The 13,053-nt window shown below is 36.0% G+C and overlaps 1 protein-coding gene across 1 annotated transcript; it reads right to left on the bottom strand.

Moving 5' to 3' along the window:
• Positions 1-3,681: 3,681 nt before the first annotated feature.
• LOC107025827 (coatomer subunit alpha-1-like) lies at positions 3,682-12,838 on the bottom strand. The gene is made up of 3 exons (XM_015226588.2): positions 12,353-12,838; positions 9,857-10,351; positions 3,682-6,894 (listed from the first exon to the last, which is right to left on the bottom strand). Exons 1-3 carry the CDS (start codon positions 12,558-12,560, stop codon positions 3,938-3,940), a joined length of 3,660 nt encoding a protein of 1,219 aa, XP_015082074.1. The 5' UTR covers positions 12,561-12,838; the 3' UTR covers positions 3,682-3,937.
• Positions 12,839-13,053: the final 215 nt, after the last annotated feature.

Below are 13,053 nucleotides of genomic sequence, written 5' to 3'. Positions count from 1 at the left end.
ATTGAGATTACTGATTTATTATAACCAACATTAGTAGTTGATAGATATAACTTAACTGATCGCATACCTCATGCCTCATATAAAGGTTGAAAACATACCTTTCACTAAATTGTGCTCATTTAGATATTAAAATAAACTAAGGAATTCTCTTCTCAATCGGTTAACATAAAACATATAAAAATTCGAGACATCTCCTTAAATACTTACTTCATATGGTAATTCCAGATCTGTCCGAGAAATAATTATAACTAACAAAGTAAATATAAATCATTGCATAACTTATGCAAGATCTCTTTTGCACTTTTTTCGTCTTGTATCATATTTTTTTAAGGATGGAACAATCGTATTGATAATGTGTTATGAAACTGTGGAATAAGAAGAAAAAATAGAGAGAAAAGAAGACTTATTATTTCTCTTGAGGGATATTAGAGATTCATAGATCTGATTTACAATGAAGGAATTTTATTTATCGGAAAAGGGCCTAAAATACCCTTAAAGTATTGAAAATGGTACAAAATTACCCTCTACCCACCTATTGGCTCCAAAATACCCTTCCCACCCACCTATTGGCTCCAAAATACCCTTGTCATCCACCTTTTGGTTCAAAATTGACTACTTATTTAAAGGTTTTATATTTAAACTATTTAAATATTTTTTTAAATACGTGGCGCTCAACTATTTGTTATAATTTAACTTATTAATATAATTTATAAATCAATCAACTATCCACCCATTACAAATTGAACCCCTCTAAATTAATAAATTCGTCACATTATTAATGCAACAACAGATTAGCTACTACCAATTGAGTGTTTTTAAAAATTTGATGCGAAAATATCTATAGAAGTAAATTATCATACATTCAAGTGTCCAAATAAAATTATCGATAAACTTAAAAGTTTGACTATGTTTATCTTAATTATTCTTACATCTCAATTATGTGATGTTACTTCATAGGTAATTTTTTTTTAAAAATAATATATTAAAGGTTTTAAAACAAATAATAAATATTTATAAAATTATATTTTAAAAAAATGCATGAATTAGTTTGGGATGTATTACTTCTTTACCATTAATCATAAATTTCTCATTCAATCTTGAAAGAAAGTGTCCTCCCAAATAAGCGGCTCAACCTAAATTTAATTAGTGCTTCGATTCGGACTCGAATAATTTTGAATGTTATTTTCAGGAATCTATAATTTCATCGTGTTTTAGTAGTGTTTATGATCATTTTGATATTATAATTGGATTATAAATTGGGTGAGGTTTAGTTAGTAATTAGTGGGTAGTGGGTTGGTTTATAAATTATATTAATAAATTAAATTATAACCAATAGTTGAACGTCAAGTATTTTAAATTTTTTTAAAGTGTTTAATTTTAAAACAATTAAAAAAGTGGTCAATGTTGAATCCAAAGGTGGATGACAAGGGTATTTTGGAGCCAATAGGTGGATGAAAAGGACATTTTGGAGCCAATAGGTGGATGAAGGGCAATTTTGTACCATTTTCAGTACTTCAAGGGTATTTTAGGCCCTTTTCCGTTTATTTATTTATAGGGGAAACCTAACTTGGTCCCCATGTAGGATTTCTAACCATATACTAAAAAGGGAGGTCTCCATATAATTAGACATTCACTACAATATAAATATGTTTATAACACAAAAAAAATATTTGAAACAAAAAAAGAAAAAAATATTCGTAATCGTGTTTTAATTTTAAGCTTTCTCATATTTTTTAATTTATCTCTTTTCTAAAAAAAAGAAAAAAAGAAAGAGATTGAAAAGGCTAGATATACTCCTATACTATTGGAAATGGTTTAAATATATTCTTTTGTTAAGCTTTGGACTGAATATACCCATCCCGTTATACTTTGACACATTTATACCCTTATAACTAACAAAGTGACAGGTCATGATTTAAAGAACCCATCTAATTTTAAATTATATATGGTGCTAAGCCAACCCACTCCACCCGATCAATGTTTACCTGACCTTAATTACATTTCAAACATAAAAATCCCTACCACGTTCTCTGTTTTGCAAAATCAAGGAGGCGAACTGGGAACCATTTTTACTTAGCAAAGTAAAGAAGGCGAACAACTAAAGAAATCAATTATGTCGTCCTAATCTTCAACTATCTTATTACCTATATGAAAAATCATGTCGTAAGACATTGAGCAAATTTTATTCCCTTTGATTCTCCCATTCAGCAAGATGAAACAAAAGCTATGAACAACCCGCTAGGCAAAAAAGAATAGCAAAAGATGAAATGTTACAGGAGAAATCATTGAGCAATATTGATGTGTCTCAAGCTTCCAAGAGCACGAAGCTTGGTAATGGTGAAGCAAAAATCTGTGCGCAAAGCAGAGGTTTACATGTTTGAAGTGCATTTTGGGTCGGGTAATATTGATCGGGCGGGGCGGGTCAAGCTTAGCACTTGATATAGTTTAAAATTAGATGAGTTCTTTTACTCTTGGCCCTCCAAGTGTCACTTTGTTAGTTATAAGGAAATATATGTGTCAAGGTATAATGAGAGGGATAGATGGGTATATTCAGCCCAAAAGTATAACAAAAGTATATTTAGCACAAAAATATAACGAAGATATATTTAGCATAAAAATATAACGAAGGATATATTTAAACTTTTTGTAATAATACAAAGATATATTTAACCCCTTTCCATTAATACTTTAATACACAAGTATGCTACAACAACTTTTTTCCATGGAGGAAAACTCTCAAGGATGAATGAAAATCTTTGAGAGAAAAGAAAAATAATAATTGGGACCACAATAATTTACATATAGATAAAAGGAATTAAAGCTTATTTGTTTGAGCTTATAACTTTTAGATTATAAGTAAAAAGAAAGTAACAGAAATTTTAACTTATAATATTTATTATTATCTTTTAAATTAAACAATAAGTATTTAAAAGCACTCTTTTATTATACTACTATTACAAAAATGATTAAAAATTATTTCTACTTTAAAAGACTTAAATATGGTGTAAGAAATTCAATAAATCCTTAAAAAAATTGTAGACGATTCTGAAGTTATCGTAAATGCATGAATAAAGATTGGTATCAAAATTAATCTAAAAACTAAATATATTAAATAATACTGAAAATTATTATTATTACATTTAAACGATGAACTAAGCTTATTTATTGATTTATTTTCATAAGGGATATTGTTATCAAGGTGCTAAATGCTAACATACTTCAAAATCTCATGTATAATAGGTTGAGCTTCAAAATTATCAATAAATCGATATTTACAATTATATTACCAACTGACCGCACAATGTGTAGTAAAAAATAATAACCATATACTATTTCTCCTAATACTCCCTACCAAAGAGCCCCTAGCTATATTATAAGGGTAAAAACACCCAAAGGCAAACTAGGGATTAACCTCTTAAAAAAGTGTCGTGAAAAGAGGTCAGTTCCATTTCTGTTGTCCTAGAACACTATGATTGGTGCTTCAATAAAGTTGAACAACAAATGGTTCAGTCTGTTAACAAACTTTCAAATTCATTAATATACTTTTCAAGCCAAATCAAGAGTCACAAAAAGTAACCCTGATTTTCAACGCTAAGGACACCTGGAGGCTGAAGTACTAATATAACAACCTAGACAGCAATCAGCATTCAGGTCTTGAGGGGGTTTGGACTCTATACTACCTGGTCACCACACTTGAAAGAATTGGTTGAACTCAAAATCTTACATGTTTTATTACAATAAAAAATTTAGATAACCAAGGCAAAAGGTCGGTCTGTAAAAACTGATTGCAAAATTATAGAAACAAAAATATAAACCGCTGATACAATCCCATAAAAAACATGTTCATAATTACCCATGCCTAGACTTCTTCTAAGACGTAAGACTAGAATCATCTGCTGAATGACATGGCCGAATACAACTGCATGAGAAGCTGAAATCACCTGATCTGTGATGCCGAGCAAAGCAAACCAGAGGCATCAGCTCCAACAACTGCAAGATCACAAACAGTACAAAGCCCCCCTTGCTGAGACAGTACAAAATGAGTACCACAGTAAGGACAAGTGACATCCTTCTGACCCCGGTATATCGGGACATATGTTGCCCCACACACTGTAAAAGGATTTCTGAAATCATAATTCAACTGTGTAACATCTCGCATATTTTTCTCAGCTGCTTGCAGAACCTGGCGGGCTGTTCTGGCTTGGCTTTCATTGGTGGGATTGGTCTCCAAGAGTCTTCTAGCAAAGTTCGCTGCTGAGCTAAGATTTCCGGCCTTGTAGCAGATAGACATAGCATTCTGTAACGCCAGTCTCAAGTGAGGAAGCTGCAGATTACAGTGAGTGAAATAGGCTGCCAGTTCCTGCTGGCGAATAGGATTGTCTTTCAATTCCTTCCTCTTAAGCTCCATCTGCAAACCCAAAACATACTCTTTCACTATGACAATCAATTCCTTTACTTCATCCACTTCTCGTCTCGACTCAACCACAATCAGAGGAATGGTGTGAAGGATGCTCAGGAATAGTCTAAGTGCATCAGAAAATTTTCCACCAGTAGTCGCTTTATAAGAAGCTTTAAGTTTTTCCTCCAACTGAGCAAAACTGAATATAAGAGCAGGTGGACCTCGAACATTAGGACTAGCTGACTCACTCCAACCTCTCTCAATTGCCACGGAGATGACCGGCGCCGAGGAGAAGGCAAGCAGATGAGTGTGGCTACCCACATGAAGATCAATAAACAATGATTTTAAAGGAGAGAAGTTCCTAATCCCTAGTTGTCTACTCAACAACCGCATAGCAGTATCAAAATTTCCAGCAGCTGCATGTTCAGCAGCTAGAGATGATTTTTGGACCCAAATCTGGCTGACAGGCATGCCAGGTGTTGGGGTGACAAACACAGAAGAACGAGCATTGGAAGTAGTCTTAGGTGTGTCTGCATCAGGAGGCAGATCCAGATCCTCAAGATCCCATCCTCCCTCCTCCTCATCATTTCCTTCTTGTCCTTCCTCATCACCAAGCACCATACTGATGTCCCCATTCTGTAGATTTTCCACCTCACCGATGTCCAATGACTCACCCCAGTCTGCATCCGTAGCCTCTTCATATTCGTCTTGTCCTCCCTTGCCTGCAATATCCAGACCACCTTCAAATATCCCTTTCGTTACCATCAGCAAAGGCCAGTCTCCACCACCCAAGATGGGAGTTGGGGGAAGCAACATTGAAGATTTCTTCCCCTTTGGCAATGATGGAACATTATCCCCCACTTCCTCCGCAAGACGCTCAGCGGTATCATTGAGCCCATGGACAGTAGCTGTGATGTACGCAAGGGGCAGATGACCAGCATTTTCCAAAATTTTAACACGCTCGCGGACATCACCGAGGTACAAGGCATCATGGAACTGACCCATTACTTCATTTTTGACCTCAGCAATTTTCATCATTTTAGATAACTTCTCCACATTTCCTGTTATTAGATATAGGAAAGAGAGCCTCTCAAAATTCTTTGTCTTTTGGTAGGCATATTCAACAATACCTGCATTGCCCTGCCTAAGGGCTTCCACGCCAAGCCTATACCAATGATCTTTTTCGTCAATCTTCTTAGCAGATTCAAGAGCTATCTCAATATTCCCACTTTCAAGTGCTAAGTTGAAACGAGTGCGCTCGTCCTTCACAAAATGAAGGGCAACTTCTGGAAAACCCTTCTGCTGCAAATATGAAATCATCGCCTGACCACAGAGCTCTGAGTTTCTGATCATACTCATAACTTGGTCATATCTCTTTCTAAGCAGACACAACTTGAATACATATTCAGTTGAATCAATAATAATAGGACGGTTTTTGCCATCTCTATCCAAGCAAAAGATAGTGTTCCCATATATTTTTGTAATGTAGACAGGAACATCTAGAGTTTTGACGATTCCACAATCCCCGTTGGGGAGACAGTACTTAATGTGGGTAAGTGTGGTATATATGAATACTCCATTGTCATCCCAGGCACCACTTTTGACACGAATTGTCTCATGAAGGGTGCAACGGTGCACAAGCTTCTTATCAGCTATAACTATGGAGTGCTTGCTAATCAAAGCGACACTTTCCATATCAGGTGACCAAACAACATACCTGATAAAAGAAGTCTGAAGATCTCCAAGAATAATTCTCTGCTGGAGATCAAAAATGACAACTCTATCCTCTGCCCTACATAGTAAGTTTCCAGTGCCAGCATAAAATATTGCATCAGTTGCCATAGGAAGAAGGCTTTTCTTGACAATTTCATTCTTGAGATTTTTTACCAGGACTTGATTAGTGCTCTTCTCAAGCACCGCAAACCTGTTTCGGGCAACGAACACAGCTGATCCTCCGGTTCCTCTTTTTGCATCTTGAACAGTATCACCCCTACCATGACTATCTTTGGGTACAATGTAAAGTTCATAGGAACCACCATCTGTGTCTGAACATATCAAGACAGCATTTTCCGTTGGACTATATGAAAGAGTTCGTGGACCTTGATTCACATTGTTTGAGCCGGGCCTTCTAATTGGTATCAACTGTGTGTCCTTCTGGGTTGAATACTCATATACACGGAGAAAGCGATCCTTTACATAAAATAAAGAATCACTGCTCACAGAAAATGCAGGCCGTTCTCTCTCCAACTTGAATACTATCATCCCACTGTCATGACCAGCTGCTAGAAGATTCATCTCTGGATGAGATGCAAGGATCCAAAATCTATCATGTTCCCTGCGGAAAGTCTGAAGACCAGTCCTTTTTGTTGCATCCCACACTCGGATGCTCTTATCCTCTGAATTTGAAACAATAATATCTTGCCTTGGATGGAATAGAACGCATGAAACATTGTTCATGTGTCCTCTCAACGTGTCCACCTCCCAAGCTTTTGTATCTAGGAACAACAAGGCACACTAGCAATCAGAAAACACTTAAAATATAAGATTTATTTAACAAAATAAGCACTCTTTTACCCAGCAAGATTTTGTTGCCTAGAATAACAATAAAAAGATGTCCATATTCTTTCAATAATAAGATGTCTATATTCTTTCTCAAAAAAAAAAAAAACAATGAGATGTTCATAGTTCTACGAGCTGAAGCAGCAACTTTTATCCAGCGATTTGCTTCAACGTGGAAAACTCATTCTGAATTAAAGTATGATCCTTCCAAGGTGGAAGAATCTTTTGCCTCATTATCAATAGCAAATAACTGAACTGCAGTATTAACGCAAATCAGCTCACATAGAAAAAGAAGCAATATGCAAGTTTCTGTAGAATCTATGTCAAAGGAAGACAGATTGTGGATTCAATGGGTGCTTTGCTACTACAATAGAAATGGGTTAGTTTTGGGACATGCAAGGTTCCTGGATAATTCCAAAAATCGTCAAGGCAAAGTGGTATCTGGAGGACTTAGGAATCAGTGAAAGAGACTTAATATAATTGGACAGGTTTTCCATCAGGAAACTGCATACAAGCTTCAAAGGTAATATTCCTAAAAGACCAGGGAGGAAACCTATCTGTAATAACGAAGGAGCTTCTAAAGTCTACTCATCTTAAATATTGCAGCTCATGGTAAAATAAATACAACGCACAAACTGGCTTCATGGGGTGTTATCACAGATCAAACTTGTCCGTCGTGCAATAGAGAAAATGAGACCAACAATCACCTATTCTTTGAATGTGACTTTTCAGCTGAGGTTTGGGGGAAGATCTTACAGTAGCAGGGGGTAGCCAGACAAATTTTCAACTGGAAGGCATAAATGGTTTGAGTACAGGAGCATATGAAAGCCAAAAATGCAATGCTGAAGTCTCAAGAGTGGCAACGGCAGGGAGTGTCTATTCAATTTGGAAGGAAAGGAATCCAGAATATTCAGAGGAAACTCTCAAAGTATAATTAGACAAGTTACCCAGGAAGTGGTCTGTAGATGCCAAGGAAGCCAAAGTTAGCTGGAACGTAAAAAGAATTGAATTATTACCCTTAGAAAATTTTGATACATAGTACAGTTAATTGTTGTCGAAGATGGATAGAGTAGCTATTGAAGCTGGTGCATGTGACAAGCTTTAGTGTATATTGTGTTTTAGTCAGATTGTAAATATTTCCTTTGGTAAAATAAAAAGTTTCAGCAAGCAATCCAAAGCAAGGTTTAGACCCACCCACCCCAAAAACAGGGGAAAGAGATGAAGAAGATAAAACTTTTTTGCGGTAATCTCATCAGATGTCCACAGTTTAGAGAAATGTAGTTACAACATTTATAAACTATCCCTAGGGAAATGACCATGTCAGATTGCTGAGATAACAAACAACTCTATAGATTAAGTAGATCCTACTGGACAAGATTTCTGATTATAAGCGTAAAGAAAGACATAAGATACTCCCCTTATTTCTAAGGGCCAAGTCAACAACACAAACGCTTGTCTTACGGCTAGACTGATCTATAACTGAAAATATATAAATAGCACGAAATTTGAAAGGTATATTTTCATCAAATCTCCTTGATTTGGTGTTCTAGGTTAAACAGGATATGCAAACGACTGTGTGAGAAGCAAGTAAAGATGTTCATATGCCTGCTAAAGTTAGCAATAAAATAGATGTACTGCGAAGGAACTCTTTATGGTAAGGAATGAAGATAAGAAGAAGTATCACCTAGTCAGGTGGGAGGACCTGTGAGTGAACAAGAAAGCAGGTCTAAGTATCAGGAATATGAAAAGGCATAATTAAAGCCTGATGATGAAATGGTTGTGGAAATTTGCTACTGAAGAAGGAATGTTGTGGAAAGAAGCCATTCTTGCGAAGTATGGTATGGAAGATGATTGGAACACTAAGAATGTCACAACACCCTATGGATGTTCATTCTGGAGAGCTATTAGGAATCTATGGTCAATGACGCAGATCAGAACCAAGGTGAGGATCGGAAATGGGCAGAAAACCGCCTTTTGCCATGAAAAGTGGGCAGGGCTTTTAACAATGAAGCAACAACATCTGGAGCTATACACTTTAAGTCTGCAACAACATGAATGGACTGGAAAACAATGGAATCTATCTCTAAGGAGATATCTGAATGATTGGGAGATCAAAAGAAAAACAGAGTTCCATAACACAGCAGCAGCAGTCGAAAATCTACATGAAGAAGTAGACAGCTAAGATGGAACAAAAATAGCAACGGAACTTTATCTCCAAATTTGCATACAAGGAGCTAAATGTAGAAGCGGTGAAGGAAAGTGATTGGCCTTGGAAGATGATATAGAAGCAACAAATTCCCTACAAAGTTCACTGTTTCATCTGGCTTTTGGCCAAAGAAGCAGTGGTAACTCATGAAAATCTGAACAAAAGAGGTCACCAATAGCCACTGGGTGTATTTTACGTGGGGAACAAGCTGAGACAGTCAATCATCTTTTATTGCATTGCAAACGGACAGGCCAGCTTTGGAGGATGTTCATCCGTTCGAAGGGGATGAGGTGGGTGAAACTTGGAAGTATTGCAGATGTTCTAAGAAGCTGGAATATGTGTGGTAATGTGAGCAAGAAGGAAGAAAGATGGAAGATTGTCCAGCATGTATTTGACGGTCAATTTGGATTGAGAGGAACGAGAGGTGCTTTGAGGGGACTCAGAACAGCATTCAGAATCTTAAAATGAATTGTTTATTCCTTTTTTGTTTTAGGTGTGAGCAAAAACTATTAGCTCAAACAGAAGCTATTTGTGATGTTTTAGATTTTTTGTAAGCCAAAAAATTGATTTAAAAGTTGTAAGTGGTAATACTTTGAACGGAAACTACACTTTGGTAGTAGTATACCTGTTGATACGTAGAAGTAAAGTTGCCATTCTAAAAAAAAAGTACATCAGGAATTTCAGGAGCATACCATTCATCCGCCAAATTTTCACTTGGCGATCATCTGCACCAGAAACTATAAGGGGGAGTGTAGGATGAAATGATGCCCAGTTAACCCCTCTATCATGACCCTCCAAGACATACTTCACCACAGCATCCACTCCACCAAAGAAGTCAGTATTCATCTGACTCAACCGCAAGAGTTCATCAGCAGGAGAAACGGTTTTCTTTCTTAGGGCACCAATATCCCAGACACGAACAGTCTGATCCAAGGAAGCAGAGACAACCAAGTCCTCTTTGGGATGAAATGACGCACACATTACATAATGATTGTGGCCAGTCAAGACAGAAATACAAGTACGAGACTGCCAGTTCCATATTCGAATAGTCTGGTCATCACTTGCACTAACAATCCATGGATATTCGTGGTGAAATTGAACAGTTCGGATATAATCAAGATGTCCAAGCAGGGTAAACAAGCACCTATGCAGCTTGTAGTTCCAAACCTTAATTTTGTAATCATCTCCTGTAGTAACAAGAATTTACATACACAAAGAAACAGTCCATAGTCAGATTTGCATCATGCATACATATGGTCACATATACTCTTAAGATAAGTTACTACTAAGCAAAGAAAACAAAGCATTTAATATATGGACTGTAAAAAAGGTGCCTTGACAGTTTCAAAATTAAGAAAACATAAAGGAACTACTCAGTAAATTTTCCAGGATCATGCCAAGTAAACAAATATATCTTCCCAAAAGTATGTCAATTGGAAACTATAATTGAGACTTCCGATAATGTGCCATATAAGCCTTTTCTCAAAGACAATGGAATATTAGTAAAATGCTCTTACTCATTAATAAGCTCAACAATGAACAAAAAATAAATAAGAAGAAACACTAAATTATCTACAATTCATAACACAATCAGCACATCTCTGATAAACTATTGCAAATAGAATGATTACAGGAAAAAAAGCATAGTTGTTCTTCAAAACCTTCAGGCATACAGAGAAATAAAGGAAAATCACAGCAAGTGCAACAATTACGGAGAGCCAAAAAGGTATAAGGGGAAAAGGAGATCCTAGTCCCAAAATTATTGGTTATGCTTTCAGTATTGATCTCTGTAGCTCAACTAACACATTTAACTTTCAATAAATCCAAATGTGCAACTGTGCACCACTTGCACGTATTGACTGGAACTATCATTCAGAAGATAAAATAGCAGAAGTAACTTCATATATTCATGGATCACACATGTACTCATACATATACATCAGAAGATCAATATTCAATCAGGCCGTGTTGCAAATAGCATTTTAGCCCCTGAAAATTTCTTTGCATGTTCTGGTCCCTCCATTATCAACATAATAGATTAAACCTTCAATTAAACCAACTCTTACATTACAGAAGATAAAAAAATATATGTATTTCCTCAATTCACATATCAAATATACTCATCCACGTGCATTGGTAGATCCACACTCCATCACACATTCACACTGTGATGCAAATAGCAATTCTCTGAATTATGTTTAATTCTGGTTTTAGTCCTGGTAGTATTTAACTTAGCATATTTACCCTTCAATTGAATCAATTGATTGATTACGGTCCAATCACACATACAAACTGGAACCATCATTCATTTTATCTTTTACCTTTTATAAGGGATTCAGGAGACTTTTGACAAAGCAGAATGATAAACTAATAAAAGTACCCTTCTCAATTAACAAATCACATACTCTTCCACATAAACCAGTAGATTCACAATCCAATCTCAATTCTCATCCACATACGCTAGCACATATAAAATCATATTTTAATGCAAATAGCATTTCAGGCTTGAATTATTGTTTTATCTGGACTTGAGTCGAGGGTCTATAGAGAACAGCCTCTCTACCTTACACAGGATAGGGGTAAGTCTATAGGCCCCATGGTCCCCAGACCCCACTTGTGGATTCACACTAGATATGTTGTTGTTGTTGTCATTCATGTATTTTTCAACTTAGCACATTTCACCTTCAATAAAACCAAATATGCCATTATGGATCACAAATATAAGTTTGAGGTATCCTATAGAAGAAAAACTAGCAAAAGCACTTGTTATCTTTCTAAAATCATGGATCACACACATGCTGGTCCACATACATAAGTAGATCCACACTCCATAGAACTAATGCAAATAGCCTTTAGTTGCTGCATTAAGTTTTTGTTCCAGTTTTCACCATGCCTGTGCTCAAGTTAGCTCATTCAGCCTCATAAACTAGGCATCCCATTCAGAAGCGTGGATCACATATATTTATCAAGATACATCAATAGATCCAGATTCCATGAGATTGTGATGCAAGCAACATTTTACTGCCGGTCTGGTTTAGCCACTTAGAGTACACCTCAGTTAAAAGAAATGTGCAGGTAGAGTTGAATCACATTTAACTAAAAAAAGGAAAAGCAATTTGTAAATTCATGGAATCACCAGATCCACAGTGTTATGATATAGGAAATTAAAAAAGAGGAGAAGAAGGAACCTCCAGAAACAAACAGAGGCTGAGATTTGTGGAAATGGACACCGCGAACAGGGCCATCGTGCTCATCAAATCGATCAATGAGAGTTCCCATACGGTAATCCCATAGCTGAATAACCCCACTATGAAGACTGGCTAAGATCCATGGCCTTTGTGTGTGAAAACTCAAACCTTTCACTCTATTACTCTTGGTCTCAAACTTGGTCAGCATCTTAACAATTCCGTATCTATCTATGAACACACAACAGTGAGAGAGAGAGTAGAGTGTAAAGACTTAGAATTTGATTGAAATCCGAAACCCTAAATGATTGAGAGATGAAATTGGAATTGGAATCAGATCTGAGATGAAATGTGCATTTTTCCTTGATGATTTAAGCAAGGGTGCAATGCAAGAGCTGCCGCTGGTGGATCTACTTGTTCATATGTAGTAATTGATGAAGCCGAGTTTTAATATTAAGACCCGTTTTTTAGAAAAAAGGAAGACTCTTTTATTTGCTAATATATTTCCGCAGTATAATGTCCGTGTTTCGTGTGGTCATAAAAACATATAAAATATCTAAATAGTAATAATATTGAACATACATAACATCTTGCAAAAATATGATTAGAAGAATGCATTTGTTTTTTATCCGTCGTAAATGATATTCATCCTTAAATTAATATTGATTATATTTTTAAAAAAAATCAAGAGATTTTAGAAATGG

The sequence above is a fragment of the Solanum pennellii genome, chromosome 7, assembly GCF_001406875.1.
Source record: "Solanum pennellii chromosome 7, SPENNV200".
NCBI classification, from domain to species: Eukaryota; Viridiplantae; Streptophyta; class Magnoliopsida; order Solanales; family Solanaceae; genus Solanum; species Solanum pennellii.
This window is presented reverse-complemented; position numbering and strand designations above follow the sequence as displayed.

Excerpts from the sequence above, each read along its gene's own strand:
- LOC107025827 (XM_015226588.2), bottom strand. The coding sequence starts at position 12,560 with ATGCTGACCAAGTTTGAGACCAAGAGTAATAGAGTGAAAGGTTTGAGT. Across the intron at positions 10,352-12,352 it reads GCCTCTGTTTGTTTCTGGAG|GAGATGATTACAAAATTAAG; the intron begins GTTCCTTCTTCT and ends TTGTTACTACAG. Across the intron at positions 6,895-9,856 it reads GAAAATTTGGCGGATGAATG|ATACAAAAGCTTGGGAGGTG; the intron begins GTATGCTCCTGA and ends TGTTGTTCCTAG.